Consider the following 13,401-nt stretch of genomic DNA (forward strand, 5'->3'; position numbering starts at 1 on the left):
TTTTTTTCACCTTCTGTGCCTATTTGACTTTCTGTCAGGACTATTTCTCGCGTACCTAAAAAATGATCTCATGTAAAAAAACGAACAAAAAACAAAAACACATCACTAAATCAACCAGCCACAACACCTTTTTCATGATCAAACTTAAAGCAAACTAATAATAAAATGACAGTACTGTTCAATTCTTTGAGAAAAAAGAAATGAAATAACTGGCAGAAAAAAAAGCAAAAAGACTTTGTGCAACTAGCCCTTTAATACTCGGATGTTTTTTTTTTTTTTTTCACTTCCTCGCACATGTCCAGCCAGCCTCAAGATTGAACCCGAATATTCTTGGTTTTGTTTTTTGTTTTTTTAATATACTGACAGTGAAAAAGCAGCCAATTCTGCAGTGGAGCAGGGAAGAAAGCAGCTCTGCTTTGAATTTCATGGCATGGAAATACAGCTGAGGGGTGAAAGGTTAAGAGCTTTGAACAGCGTTCTGTCACCGATTGGAATACCTTGCTTCAACACATTTTTACTTTTCAGATTGGAATTACTTTAGCAGGAATAAAATCTCTTTGAGGTGTCACATCTCATTTCCAGGAGAGTTCTGGGAGGCTGGGCGCTGGCAAACAGTTAACAATGCATACCAAGCAAAGGAGTTTATTAAAGGTGACCATATAAGTATTGCGTTTAAGGTTACTGAGTCTACAGGAGAGATGGTTTTACTTTGAACCCTAACACAGGTGTAATTGGATAATTCCTCAAGTGGAGGGTGTTAATGCACATTTTCTTTATGCTTTATTTTTACATCTTATTAGTCCCTCAATTATTGTGATTGGTTCTTTGCTTGTTTATTACTACTTTAATGAGTGATGTTTATATATAATGGCTAGACATATGCGAGGTAGTGAAAATAAATACAGAAATAATATTATATATATATATATATATATATATATATATATATATATATATATATATATATATATATATATAAATTTTTTAATATATTATTTATTTTTTTATTTTTTCTTGTAGAAGATGATGGTGGTGTCACTACGTTTTCTTTAAGTTTGGTCACGAAAAGAGCATTGTGGCTCGCTGATTTAGTGATTTGTTTTGCTTTTTACATGAGATAATCTTAAGGTATGTGAGAAATAATAGATGGGCTTCAGTGAATTACAGGAAAATAATTCCATCTAGAGTTTCTGTGACGTCATAAACTAAGAGACCGAAAGTCGAGTTATTTATAAACTGTCACAGAAACCTGAGATGGAATCGTTTTCCTGTAACTCACTGAAGAGGCCCATCTATTATTTTTTATAATACATGGATACCCTTGTGATGCTAATATTAAAGAAGACGAGGTTCAGCAGTACAGTTGGGTTTTTTTAAATATAGTATTTCAGTGCTGTACAGACGTTCTGTGTTGTTACCCGTTAGTGCTTCAGCTTTATTTGGATGATTGCCATTACCTTGTTTTAATTTCCCATTCCTCTCCAGTTTCTCTGAGAAACGAATGTACCAGCTTGACATCATTTTTATTTGTAACGTATTCTCATTTTGTTGACCATTAACGGACATTTCTGTACTGTGGGTGTTGTCGAGTGATTGAAAATGAGAGATTTTGTGTTTGAATTGAAAGTGATGGTCTTGAGGAGTCGAATGGGTCAAACTTCAAGTATATTTTCCTCTAAAGGAATTATCACTTTTTGATGTCATTAATGTAGTTGGTATTATGCCCTTTTTCATATGGTTCAGGATGCAAATATAGCCTTCATCCAGTGCGTAAACAAGCTGTTGTTATAAACAACAGTGCTGATAGATTTGATTTTTTATCAATTATTCACATTTTTGTGTACCTACTATATATATATATATATATATATATATATATATATATATAAATAAAATCACCTTGGGTTGATAATAGTGGACCAGTAACAATGTTACAAGTAATTATAAAAAAACATGTGCTATTATAGTTATTCATTAATTTAGCCAATCATTGCACACAGAACAAGTCTACTGGCAATGCTGTTCTGTAAAACACAAGGTTTGAATAATTAGATACTGTATTGATGGTCTGTATATAAATAAAATATGGTATCAACAGTCTTTTCTCATCTTGACACCCTTTTTTTTGTACAACACGGCTCTTTTCCACATAACCTGCTGTATTATTGTGGTCAGCAGTGTCTTTCTAAATTCCACACAATTGCTGGAGATTTTTATTTGGTAACTTACTGAGATATAAAAATATGTACAAAACTATTACTGAATATGGTAGTTAACATACTGATTGATCACTGATGTGTTGAGGACAGATCATCTCTCAGAAAATCCAGCTAACTTTTATAATCTTCAGCACAAACAGGATGAGGAACCAAGAGTGGCCACTATTCACTAGTCACACATGTTTAAGACAGAACAGAAAAGGCCTGAACTCATAGTATTATCCCTCTTTTTCTGAGTACCTTTTGATAGTGTAGACAAGAAACACTAAACCCAGACGCAGGTTCAGAGAGACAGGGAGACAGGGAGACAGGGAGACGGGGGAGAGAGAGAGCAGCACAGTCACCACGCTCGTTTCACAGGGTTTCAGGGGCAGCATCGGAAAGCTGAGGGCTTAGGCGTCAGGAAATTAAACACAAAATGAAAACAAGCTCCAGTTTGAACGTTCTCCCATCTTGCTTTCTAATTTCCCGACTTCCCCCCTTAGATTTAAAGCAGAAAAAAAACAGTGTGGTTTCATCTGTCAGTCTCTGAATCCTCGCTGTGTTCCACATTATAAGGGCAAGATCGCTCTGTCCGGATGACCACTGTTTTTATTGAGATGGACAATAGACTACTAATGTTCATTTTTAATATTGTAATATTATTTTTTGTGTAATAAAAATGGGTGAAACACCAGAGAGAGTCCTATTAATCAAGTTGACCAATAAAACAGTCAAAATGACACAATACTGTTTAATATTTTTAATAACAAATGATAGTCAACTTCTCTATAGCAGGGGTTCTGGTCAACATGTGTTTTCAGCATATACCACTAAGTTTTACACCTCATGCCAAGTTAAATTTATATTGTTGGCATATTTATTTATTTGCAGTTTAAATTCAAATTACCACAGGCTCATCAAATCACCACTTGCGCTAAGAAATAGTCGACACCACAACTAATGAGAAAGAAAAAAAAAAATTTCTTTGGTAATGCCTTTCACTGGCGATTTTCCTGAATGATTGTGCTTCACTGTCCGGAGAAGCACATTAAAACCCTTATTATACTGGCTTTACACAAACTAAAGAAAGCAAGAGCGGAGTTAGGGCTACTTGTTAAGAAAACAGGCTTGTGTTTATTCATCTCACCAGATGAGAGGAGACTAATGCTCTTTGCAATGGATTCTTTAAATAAAACAGCATTTTGTTAACAGCTCTCAATTCTTCATCTCAACAGAAACCCCAAGCCCAATAGTAACACACCCAGCTATAAACCCTGCTGTCGCCACTGATTTCTACCCCAAAAATGAATAAAAGTAATTAAAATGCAGGAGTTTGCAGCTGGGCACGCCGTGCTCAAAACCATACAGCACATGTGCAATGTAAACACAGAAACACGCTCCCGAGAAAACATAACAACCTCTTCCAAATGGACTTCAAGTGGGACTTTGTATTTGACAGTGAAGCTCATATTCCTGTAAAACATTTGATCAAAAACAGCAGTTCACTTTTTCAGGTTCTGTATAGCTGGTTGAACTATACCAGATCTTGAAGTCAATAATTATCTCTGCAAGGACTGCTGTGGGCTTATGGAGTATCTCTACTGTATTCTACACACACAATGGCCAGCAGGTTTCAGAAGAGGGCTTATTTCACTCGAGCTAACACCTAACATGAGGGATGTAAATTATAGAAACTTCTTATTTCTCAATGTAGAAAGACCTTCTGGTGGAAATGTTTATTAAATCATTTTCTTTTAGTCTTACAGCCTATTCTACAATCTTTACATAGGATGCAAATAGGCAAACTGTAAACAGACATGCAGGTGGACAGAATGGTGTTCTGACATTACACTGAACTGAGGGCACCCAGCAAGGAATAACAGGCTCCTTTGGGTAAGCAAGATCTGACAATAATCTTGTCATTCTGGCCCCGTTGAGTTGTTTATCTCACTTGAAATATTTCTCTTACATTAACACTTGCTGGATAGTGACAACAGTAAAATGTTTTCAGGCACAATATTTGCACATGTAGACACAAGCTGTGTCACGAAGACTCAAATCCAGACTGACACTCCGAAAAGAACACAATTACTTTCAGTGACCACTTCATAGTTTGTGTTAACTGTTAATATCTAGCTTAACACCACAAGTGTTTCTTTGTTACCAGTTAGTTAATATGTAGTGTTATATTGATCAAGTGCAGCCCCTATAGCTGAAGTGAAATATAAACGTTTCAGAGATATGCTTGTTAATACTTAAGCTTAGATTGTTTTCACATGGGCTTCAGGCAGTGCTCTCATAGTTTTTGCCGGGACAACTTTGTAAATGTGATGTTTCATCTCTACAGTCCTATCCTAGTTAGCAATCAAGAAGTCTAAATAAATAAATACATTTGTTCTGTGCATGTACAAAACAAATTGTATTTTATTGCACATTATTTTCATAGGGGTCTGGTTGGAAACACTCTGCACCCCAAAACTGAACCTGACAGGTACATGTTGCTGATACAGGCAACGTCTTGACAGGGTTCATTTCTCTTCTACCTCAGTCCTCTTACATTTCCCCATGGCGTGCTGAAATAAATTGGAGCTGTAATCTGCCACAGAGCCCTCAGTGCTCCTACCACTGCAGCTCAAGATGACTTGATAGGGAACCATGTAAACGAATACAGCCAGCTCACAGGAATCAACTTTAAAGAAGCTGTCAGCTTTCTGCGGCCATCACTTTAAAGTCAACCAGGCTTTTTTTTCTTTCTTTCTTTCTTTGTTTTTTTTTCTTTATCCGAGCCCATTACAAATCCCCCTCTCGCCCTCCCCTCCTCACTTTATCAAGGGGGCCGAAGCTCTCCAAAATCACTTCCTCACTCATAAAATGGGCCTGCATTGAAAACTTGAGACTGCCCAGGAGCAGCTACGATAAGATGAGAGGTTTTCTCACAGAACTGTGCAGTCTCTGCTTGGCGCATAAAATCCATCTGGGACATATACTGAAGGCATTTACCAAAACATTTCTCTACTGCATTTAAAGTTGACTACAGTCTGCCCTGTAGGGACCCCCCCATCTCATAGAGGGTGACGGAGCAGTTCAGTCTCTGTTGCCTACATGCACTGACCCTGAAATACAGGCCTTTGGAGGAGAAATCCTGGTGAAACAGACCTACAGTACACACACATTGGTATATACAAGGACAGACTAAAGTCACTTCTGCATGGAATGAGAATGTAACTCAATACATACTGTTCTATAGGCAACTGCTGTTCCACTCAAGCCAATGGTTAATTACAGTACATTCTGGAGTAAGCTTAGCACAATCATCAATGGTCCTCAAGACTACACAACTGATTTTAAGCATCAACCAGAGAAAACAGAGATTATATGGCAATTTGATGGAATCTCTTAGACCTATTCAGTGTTAATATGGTCCAGTCACAGTACACGTTATTTCCCTCACCCGATATAAAAAGTTACTTGGTACAGGAGAAGGAGCTCAGCACCTTATTTCCAGCAGTATGCAAAGCAAAGCCTCCTCCATAAATAGCCTGGCCTGCTTGTCACATTAAAACATGACAACCATAAACTCTGGCAAAGTCTTTCAAGTAGCTGCTGATTTATATAGGGTACCCTGACTAGCCAGCTCCTCTCCTGCACAGCTCCGGCTCGGCGGACAGCCATTACTGTAACTGCAGTCAAACCATATGAAGTACCTTTGCAAAAACACAGCACTTCTATAATGAATAAATAGCGTACAATATAGAAATAAGTCATACGAAAATTATATAACAGCATACATCAGATCGGGTCTGGTTAACTGTTGTTTTTTTTTCTTTTTGATATCACACTTTTTTATGTCGATTGACTTGACAGTGTTTTACACATGTAAAATGTTTTGGTCTCTTAAAAACATGTATTGACAGCAAGGAAAAGCACAAAGTCTTGTGAAGAACAAGCACGGTAAAGCACAGTAAATGCATACATGAGAAAATACTCGTGGCTAGAAACCTTTACACAGTACAGACTGACTGATTTAATGCAAATACATTGCGGTTAGAAATTATAACATCTTAACTAGCATAGCAAAGATAGCCTCTGTTATTGAGAGACTTCGAGTCGAAATTATGTCAAATTATTTTTTCATTTAATATTACTAAACGTTGAGTATTTTGAAAGATATGGATTAATCATCTCTTATACAAATCACTCGATTAGTACAGACCAACAGACCAATCAATAGCCTACCCTTGGTCTGGTCTGCATTGGCTGAATTACTGTCTGCTTCTTCAAACAGGTGTGGTTTCAGAACCGAAGAGCGAAGTGGAGAAAGAGAGAGCGGTTCGGCCAGATGCAACAGGTTCGGACTCATTTCTCAACTGCCTACGAACTCCCTCTTCTAACCAGAGCTGAGAATTATGCACAGGTAAACAAGGCTTTGAGAGACTTGAGCAATACGATCCAGAACTGATTTTAGGCAGTGAGCAGTCACTAGAACTGGGCACACAGGTACAAGGTGCAAGCATATAGCACTGGAGAGCTGAGAGCAGAGGGTTTCAAACAGCTGCTGAGGTGCTGGAGAGCTGAGCATGGAGAACATTCAATATCAAGGTGAAGAGTGAGAAGTTAGCTTTGAAAATGAATCATTTTTATATTCCACTACCGATTCACTGAGCCACTAATCCACTGCAGTGTACTTTTTTTTTAATAAAGAACGCTCACGACCCCTTCTAGTCCTGATTCTACACGTGCAATCTATTCCCTAAGCCCAGCTCAGCTGCGTCGGTGGACTAACACCCCCTTGTAGGAGGTGAGAAGGATCCCCCATTTATTATTCATTGGTGGGGAGGTCAGAGGGCACGGGCCACTCTCCGGGAGCGAGTGCAGCTGTGGAATGCAGTCATCCTCGCACATCTGGAGCATCTCCCTGTGCATTCTTTCATCTCGCACTCCCTCAAACCCACCCCAGAGAGAAGGAGAGGGGCCTCTAACCTCACCCCCACAAAACACCCTCCGTCATCAGGATTGCTCATTTGGACAGATATTATTAAGCCCATGGATCAAATAGATTGGGAGTGGGTTATTCATCTGTCTAACTCCTTTAGTCTATCTGTGAATATATATGTGTGTGTGTGTGTGTGTGTGTGTGTAGTTGTACTGTGTGGGTGGTTGGGGGTGGCTCAGTGGTTTGAATAATGGACTGTTTTACAGAGGAGTGCCACATTGGCTGTGGATCAACTAGACTGAGGATGGGCTTATTTGTTTGCTTGTGTGTAAGGGAGGGTAGGGGTTTATAGAGTGGCTCAGTGGTTTGGGTAATGCTCAATAGTTCAAAAAGGCTGAGTTGTAGCACTGCAGTGATTTAGAGTTTCACTGAAGAGATCTTGAACAGCAGCTAATATGCAGCTTTTTTTCCATGACAGAATGTTTAACAACTTACTGCCTTCCAGTCTCCAAAACACGACTGAACCAGTGGTACAGAAGCCCTGGAAACAATCGGCTCACATTATTGTATTCTATAACCTGAGGATTAGGCAGTGCTAATTTGTACTTGTATACACAATGTTGCACACACTTTTCCCATCACATAATAAACTAAATAACCGGCCTCGATGTCGTTGTCTTCCAGATCCAGAACCCGTCGTGGATCGGGGGTGGCAGTGCAGCGTCTCCAGTGCCGGGCTGTGTGGTTCCCTGTGACACGGTGACCTCCTGCATGACCCCTCACCCCCATGCGGGCAGCAGCGTCTCCGACTTCCTAGGTGTGCCCAGCCCTGGGGGCCACATGGGACAGACGCACATGGGCAGCCTCTTTGGCAACCCGGGCATCAACAGCTATGACCTCAACGCAGAGCCCGACCGCAAATCCTCCAGCATCGCTGCCCTGCGCATGAAGGCTAAAGAACACAGCGCTGCCATCTCCTGGGCTACATGATGATACTGCCCACAAACCTGTTTTAATTCAAACAAAAACAAAAAAATTCAATAATGAAAGCAATACAAATGAAAAAAAAAAGCTGAATTTTATTTTTACAAATAATCAAACACTAAATAATATAGTCATAAAAGACTCTTTGAGTGCCTAAACTCTGGCCAAGTGAGTGTCTAAACCCTGAAAACAGGGCCTCGGGTTTAAGCGATGTTGCTGAAGTGCATGAAAGCGGTTTTGGTTCATGGGTTTAATAGTTTCTGTAAGGCAGTGATTTAAAGTTTAGGTTTGAAACCTCTTGCTATCAGGAGGTCGCATTATTGTAAAACAAGAAACGGCTTCTTTGACAAACACTGCCATTTCTGCGGCAAGAAACATTTTGGTTTTTTTGGTGCAAGAAGAGGTGTATTCAATCATAACATGTAACACTCACAGTATTGCCCTGTTCAGTGGGGACATTTAATTCATTTGGGAGAATGGGCATTTTTGCATTTTTTTTAATTGAATATCGTAAATCAGGCCAATAACATGGGTCATAAAGAGGCAATGTACTTTTTTGATTGAATCCAATACTAAGGATGGCTACAATATTGAACATCAAGGCTTTGCACTGGTATACAAAAAATGTGTTACAAAAAATACACTTCCACATTAGGCTTCAGATGATCCCATTATTAAAATGACTTGGTGTAGAGGAAATAGCGAAAGTTTAGGGCCTGTAAGCATTTATTGTTTTACTGTATCTTTTTATTATATTTTATTGAGATTGCTTAACAAACTGAATGAGTTTTCCTGCAGGGAGCTATGTCCCTCTGGGATGAGGGAGCTAGGCAGCGTTACATGCTTAGTTTTTAACAGGCCAGTCCTGCTGGAGAGGGGAGACGAGCAAGAAAACGAGAAAGTACTGCACTTCTGGAATAGACGGCAGATTTCTTTTTTTTATTAGCCTAATCATTGCTCAAAGTAGAGGTTAACCACACTGCACCTTCCTGTAATTACAAAGTGCTTACATTGTTCTAACATGTACTAATCATTGCAACCCGTGTAGTCACATCATCAGTTTGGAAAAGAGCTAGTGATGAATAAAATCACATGGGTCACAATGTTTAGTATCTGTGAAGTGCAATGTAAGTGTCTTGTCCTAATACCTAGGTACTGTACAGTAAGTATAGCTTAACCCAAACATCATAATTGGTAGCCATATTCTACTTAAGTTCACAATAATTTATCCCTGCATGTTAGTTGATCATTTTAAAGGAGGAAAATTAGAGATTTCAATGGTGTACAATAAGCATTGAGTTACCTTTTTTCTTCTAAATTGGAAAGTTGCAGTGATTTAATCCAACAGATATCTCTTTAACACCCTGCACAGAAATCCTGTTGTAGCTGAGGGGCAAGGTGATCGAAAGAGTGAATATCAAATACGCAGGACGAGTTCGCGTTTTTTATACATCGCTCTGCTACTTTTATACATTAGGGTACATTTTCAATCCAAACAACACAAGGATTTTTTGATGTTGTTTTACTTCCATACTGATACTCTCTAGTGCCTTTCAGGTTCAGGGTCTGTTTCTAAGTGTAACGGACAGCTGGCAAAGGAGCAACCCTAGAGGTTTAGGGGCTGCAGAGCTTGAAAGAGCAAGACAAGCTTCTGCTGTTCTGTAGAGGTGAGAGATTGGCATTGATTTAAACTGGACATGGCATTTCCACAGGTACCCCTCCCCACGCGCTCGTCCGGGCCTCAAAGGAAACCATTTACCAGCCTTGGCTTACAGGAAAACGCCATCCCCACTCATGTGGCGCTGAGCAGCCAGCAATAACACTGCAAACACACTCAGGTCTGCAACCTTGACGTGCTTTCTAAAGACCTGGATAGTTTCAATAAAAAGGTTTTAACATATATTACTTCTTTATTGCAGACAGATTCTGATGCAAATACCTACATTTTTTTTATATTGTTCTGACTCTATATATAAACCGAGCACCATTTGACCTGCCTTAGGTGACTTGAAATCACTCTCAATCCAAACACATGGAAAGCACATTTTCAAGGTGGACTGTAATGCCATGCAATTAAAAAAAAAAGGTGCCAAAGCCCACAGTAAGACTAAAGGGAGACGCTTCACGCTGTAGAGTTGTAAAGTGCCTTAGCAGAGGGGGATTGAGGGATCCCAATAACTGCGGCTCAGGTTGGCAATGAATTTTAAGCTGAGCTTCATAGAGTTGTTGGCCGCTGTTCTGGGGAAGCGAATTCAAGAAAAACGTTCCCTGTGCCAGACGTGGAATCCGGTTTCTCTAAACGCCTGCTTGCTCCAGGGCTTTCCTTGGCTATGCTGCAGTACATTCCAAAGATTGAACCTTGCAGTTCAGAGCAGTGGATTCAATTCAGCAAGCAGGTTTGGAATACCAGTGCATGCACTGACTGACTTTAGTCCAGTGGAGTCTACAGTTTGAAAACGCAGACATTCAGATATTTATCCTTGCGTGTCCCGTGCAATCAAAGGTGATAAATAATTCCAATGCTATGCAAATAATTTACAAAAGTTGTAATTCAATAGTTGAAAAATCACAAAACCAATATTTAAAAAAAAAAAAAAAAGCACAAAACTCAGACCTCTGATTTCTAAAATAGCAGGGCTTCTAGATAAATGTGACTTTTTTTTTTCTTCCTGTAACCCAGTTGGTGATTTTCCTGCATTTAACAAAAATCAATTTATGCAATCCACATAATTCCTTTCTCCATATTAATAACGATATTATATATGATAATTATTTCCTGTCGACTACTCCTGTATTTATCCTGTAGACCTGAAGAAAGTTAACCAAATCTCTAGTGTATGTAATTCAGCCAAGGAAGTCCCTCCCTGTAGCTCAACAGTCACTGCTGCCCAAACATCACGTACTTATTGCACCTCTTTTGGGTTCATTGTTGGAAAACTATTCACCATAAATGGGAGTATTTCTTCCTTAATTGTGATTACATCAAATGACATGACAGCCAAAATTGAAGCATTGACAGAACGTTATGCTTTATGTTATAAGGATGCACTGTTCTATAAATTCAATACTAGGGTGTGCAATTTATATATTGGGATTTTTAATCAACACACAAGTAATAACACATTAGTAGCGCCTCCTGCCTATTTAGAATCAGAATAGTATATGTTCACAAACCTAAGCTCCACTTACTTTCAATGTATTTATATATTTATAAGTCTATTTATCTTGTTATGCATTTATCAAATTCTATTTAGCAGCCTTTACTGACTGTATATTGATATATCTAGACTGGCAAAGATCTGCAATGGAAACTACTATAGTTTTGCAGCAGAGTAGCCCATGACAAATGCATTTATTTTATTGTGATTTTATTTTACATTGGAATTAAATGCTTGAGGGTTAAGCTAATGCTTGTCAGAAAATTACAATTCTTCTAATTAATTATATACAATCCAACACCGTACAAGACTCCAATATTAATTTCCCAGGAGGGGAAAGTGAAAATGAAGCGCTGCAAACCCACAGGGGACCTTATCAAAGGTTTAAACTGAAAGTAAAAGTTATGATTTAAAGAAATATTGACAGTGCCCAGGTGCACCATTGGTAGATAATATTGCATTATCATAGAACATTTTAATTGATTTAACATGTCTACGCAAACTTGTAGTAAACATTCACTAAAAAGCAAACCTATAAATTAGAGATAAAAAAACCTACAAATACATCTCGGGTGAGAAGATAATGTATTACATTGGGGCGGTCATGTCAATATTCATGGACATTGGCTCATTTTCAAATCAGTTGGTTTGTACATCCCTAGGACATGCATCAGGTACACATTTGCACTATATTATGGCCAGTGTTCTTATGATGAGGTGCTTGTTACCATTGATCTGCTCAAAAACAAAATAGTACGAGATCTTGAACCAAATACATGCGTTTTAAATGGTACAGGCTTTAGGAACATGCAAGTGGAGGATATAAACCAATAGAAACTAGGCATGAGGTCTACTGGAAATGTTATCAGGTCTTCAGCCTGTCTCACAGAAGCCTTCAGTCACTCTATCCTCTCCTAGCAAGGATGACATACATGCATATCTACATACATAGGGGCATTGACTCTTGTAGTTCAATATGATGGTACAGCACATTCAAATCTGGGTCTCTTCTTCGCCGTTCCTCACTTGAACCCCACTGCCGTTTGTAATACTACTGAAGCAGGGCAACATGTTTTCTAGATTAATAATATAATGGTAATCTTTTTTTTTTCTGTGTGTGTGTGTGCAATTGTGTGGGGGTGTGTGGATTTTAAGTGTAAATTTATTTGAGAGATTTGCAGGGTTTAAAGACCCTTAGAAATATAACTCTTCTAATTTGTTGTAAAGTATTTTTAACCTTGAAAAACCAAAAGTCTGTTTTCCTGGCTTAGAAGGAAAAAAAATGCATCTTGGTTTCATTCTATGATTTAAAAAATGTTTAAAAAAAAAAAAAAAAAAAAGAAAAAAAAGTTGCAATGGCTTTAAGCGAAATTGTACTGCTTTTTAAGTAATGCTATTGTTATACTTTAATTGTATTCATGTTCTTATATTGTATCATGTTTTTTGATTTGCTAGTAAGTTATTGCACTTACAAAAGATTTTGCAACTATGTTTTTCTGGTAGTGACTTGGGGTCAGATCTTTACAGCAAGGGTCAGAACGCAGAAGACCGCATGCTCTTGAGACTAATACAGGATGTTTCTAGTTGAAATCTCAGTTTTCTAAAGTTGTTTTTTAGAAACTGTTCTCAGTAGCACTGTTCAAATTGTTGTCTTCTCCTCCCTCTAGCATCAATTTTCTATAAAGCATGGTCACATGTACTAAATAAAAGAATGACAATACATTGCTTTTAATTCACTTTGATTTATTATCCGTGTTGCAAAAAAATAAAATTCCCCAAGAATAACTTTACTATTTTTAAGTTTTAAGTTCTCACATAGTTTTATTTTTTTTTTCAGTAAAAGAACATCTTAATATAAATCATCTAAGCTATGGCCAAAAGTTTTGCATCAGCTAGAATTTTAGGATTGAGACCATTTAAAAAAAAAAAAAAAAAAAACCCTATATAAACAGAATTTCAATCTTTTACTAAACGTCATGTAATCAATTAAACTACAAAATGATATAGCAAAAGTCAACTGGAAGCCATACTAGTTGGACAGTATTTCATGATAGATTTTGAAATGTCAAATTTTTCAATTTTTGTCAGTTTTTCATGAAGTATGTTAGTGTAATATTATTCAGTA

At 38.0% G+C, this 13,401-nt stretch overlaps 1 protein-coding gene across 1 annotated transcript in view; it reads left to right on the forward strand.

Moving 5' to 3' along the window:
• The window catches only part of LOC117434862 (homeobox protein aristaless-like 4), a 41,248-nt gene extending 28,031 nt beyond the window's left edge, over nucleotides 1–13,217 (forward strand). The window contains exons 3-4 of the mRNA XM_034057533.3: nucleotides 6,487–6,615; nucleotides 7,819–13,217. Of these exons, the coding sequence (XP_033913424.1) occupies nucleotides 6,487–6,615; nucleotides 7,819–8,124 (435 nt within the window). The 3' untranslated portion in view covers nucleotides 8,125–13,217. The remainder of the gene's footprint in view (nucleotides 1–6,486; nucleotides 6,616–7,818) is intronic.
• Nucleotides 13,218–13,401: the final 184 nt, after the last annotated feature.

The sequence above is a fragment of the Acipenser ruthenus genome, chromosome 28, assembly GCF_902713425.1.
Source record: "Acipenser ruthenus chromosome 28, fAciRut3.2 maternal haplotype, whole genome shotgun sequence".
Taxonomy (NCBI): Eukaryota; Metazoa; Chordata; class Actinopteri; order Acipenseriformes; family Acipenseridae; genus Acipenser; species Acipenser ruthenus.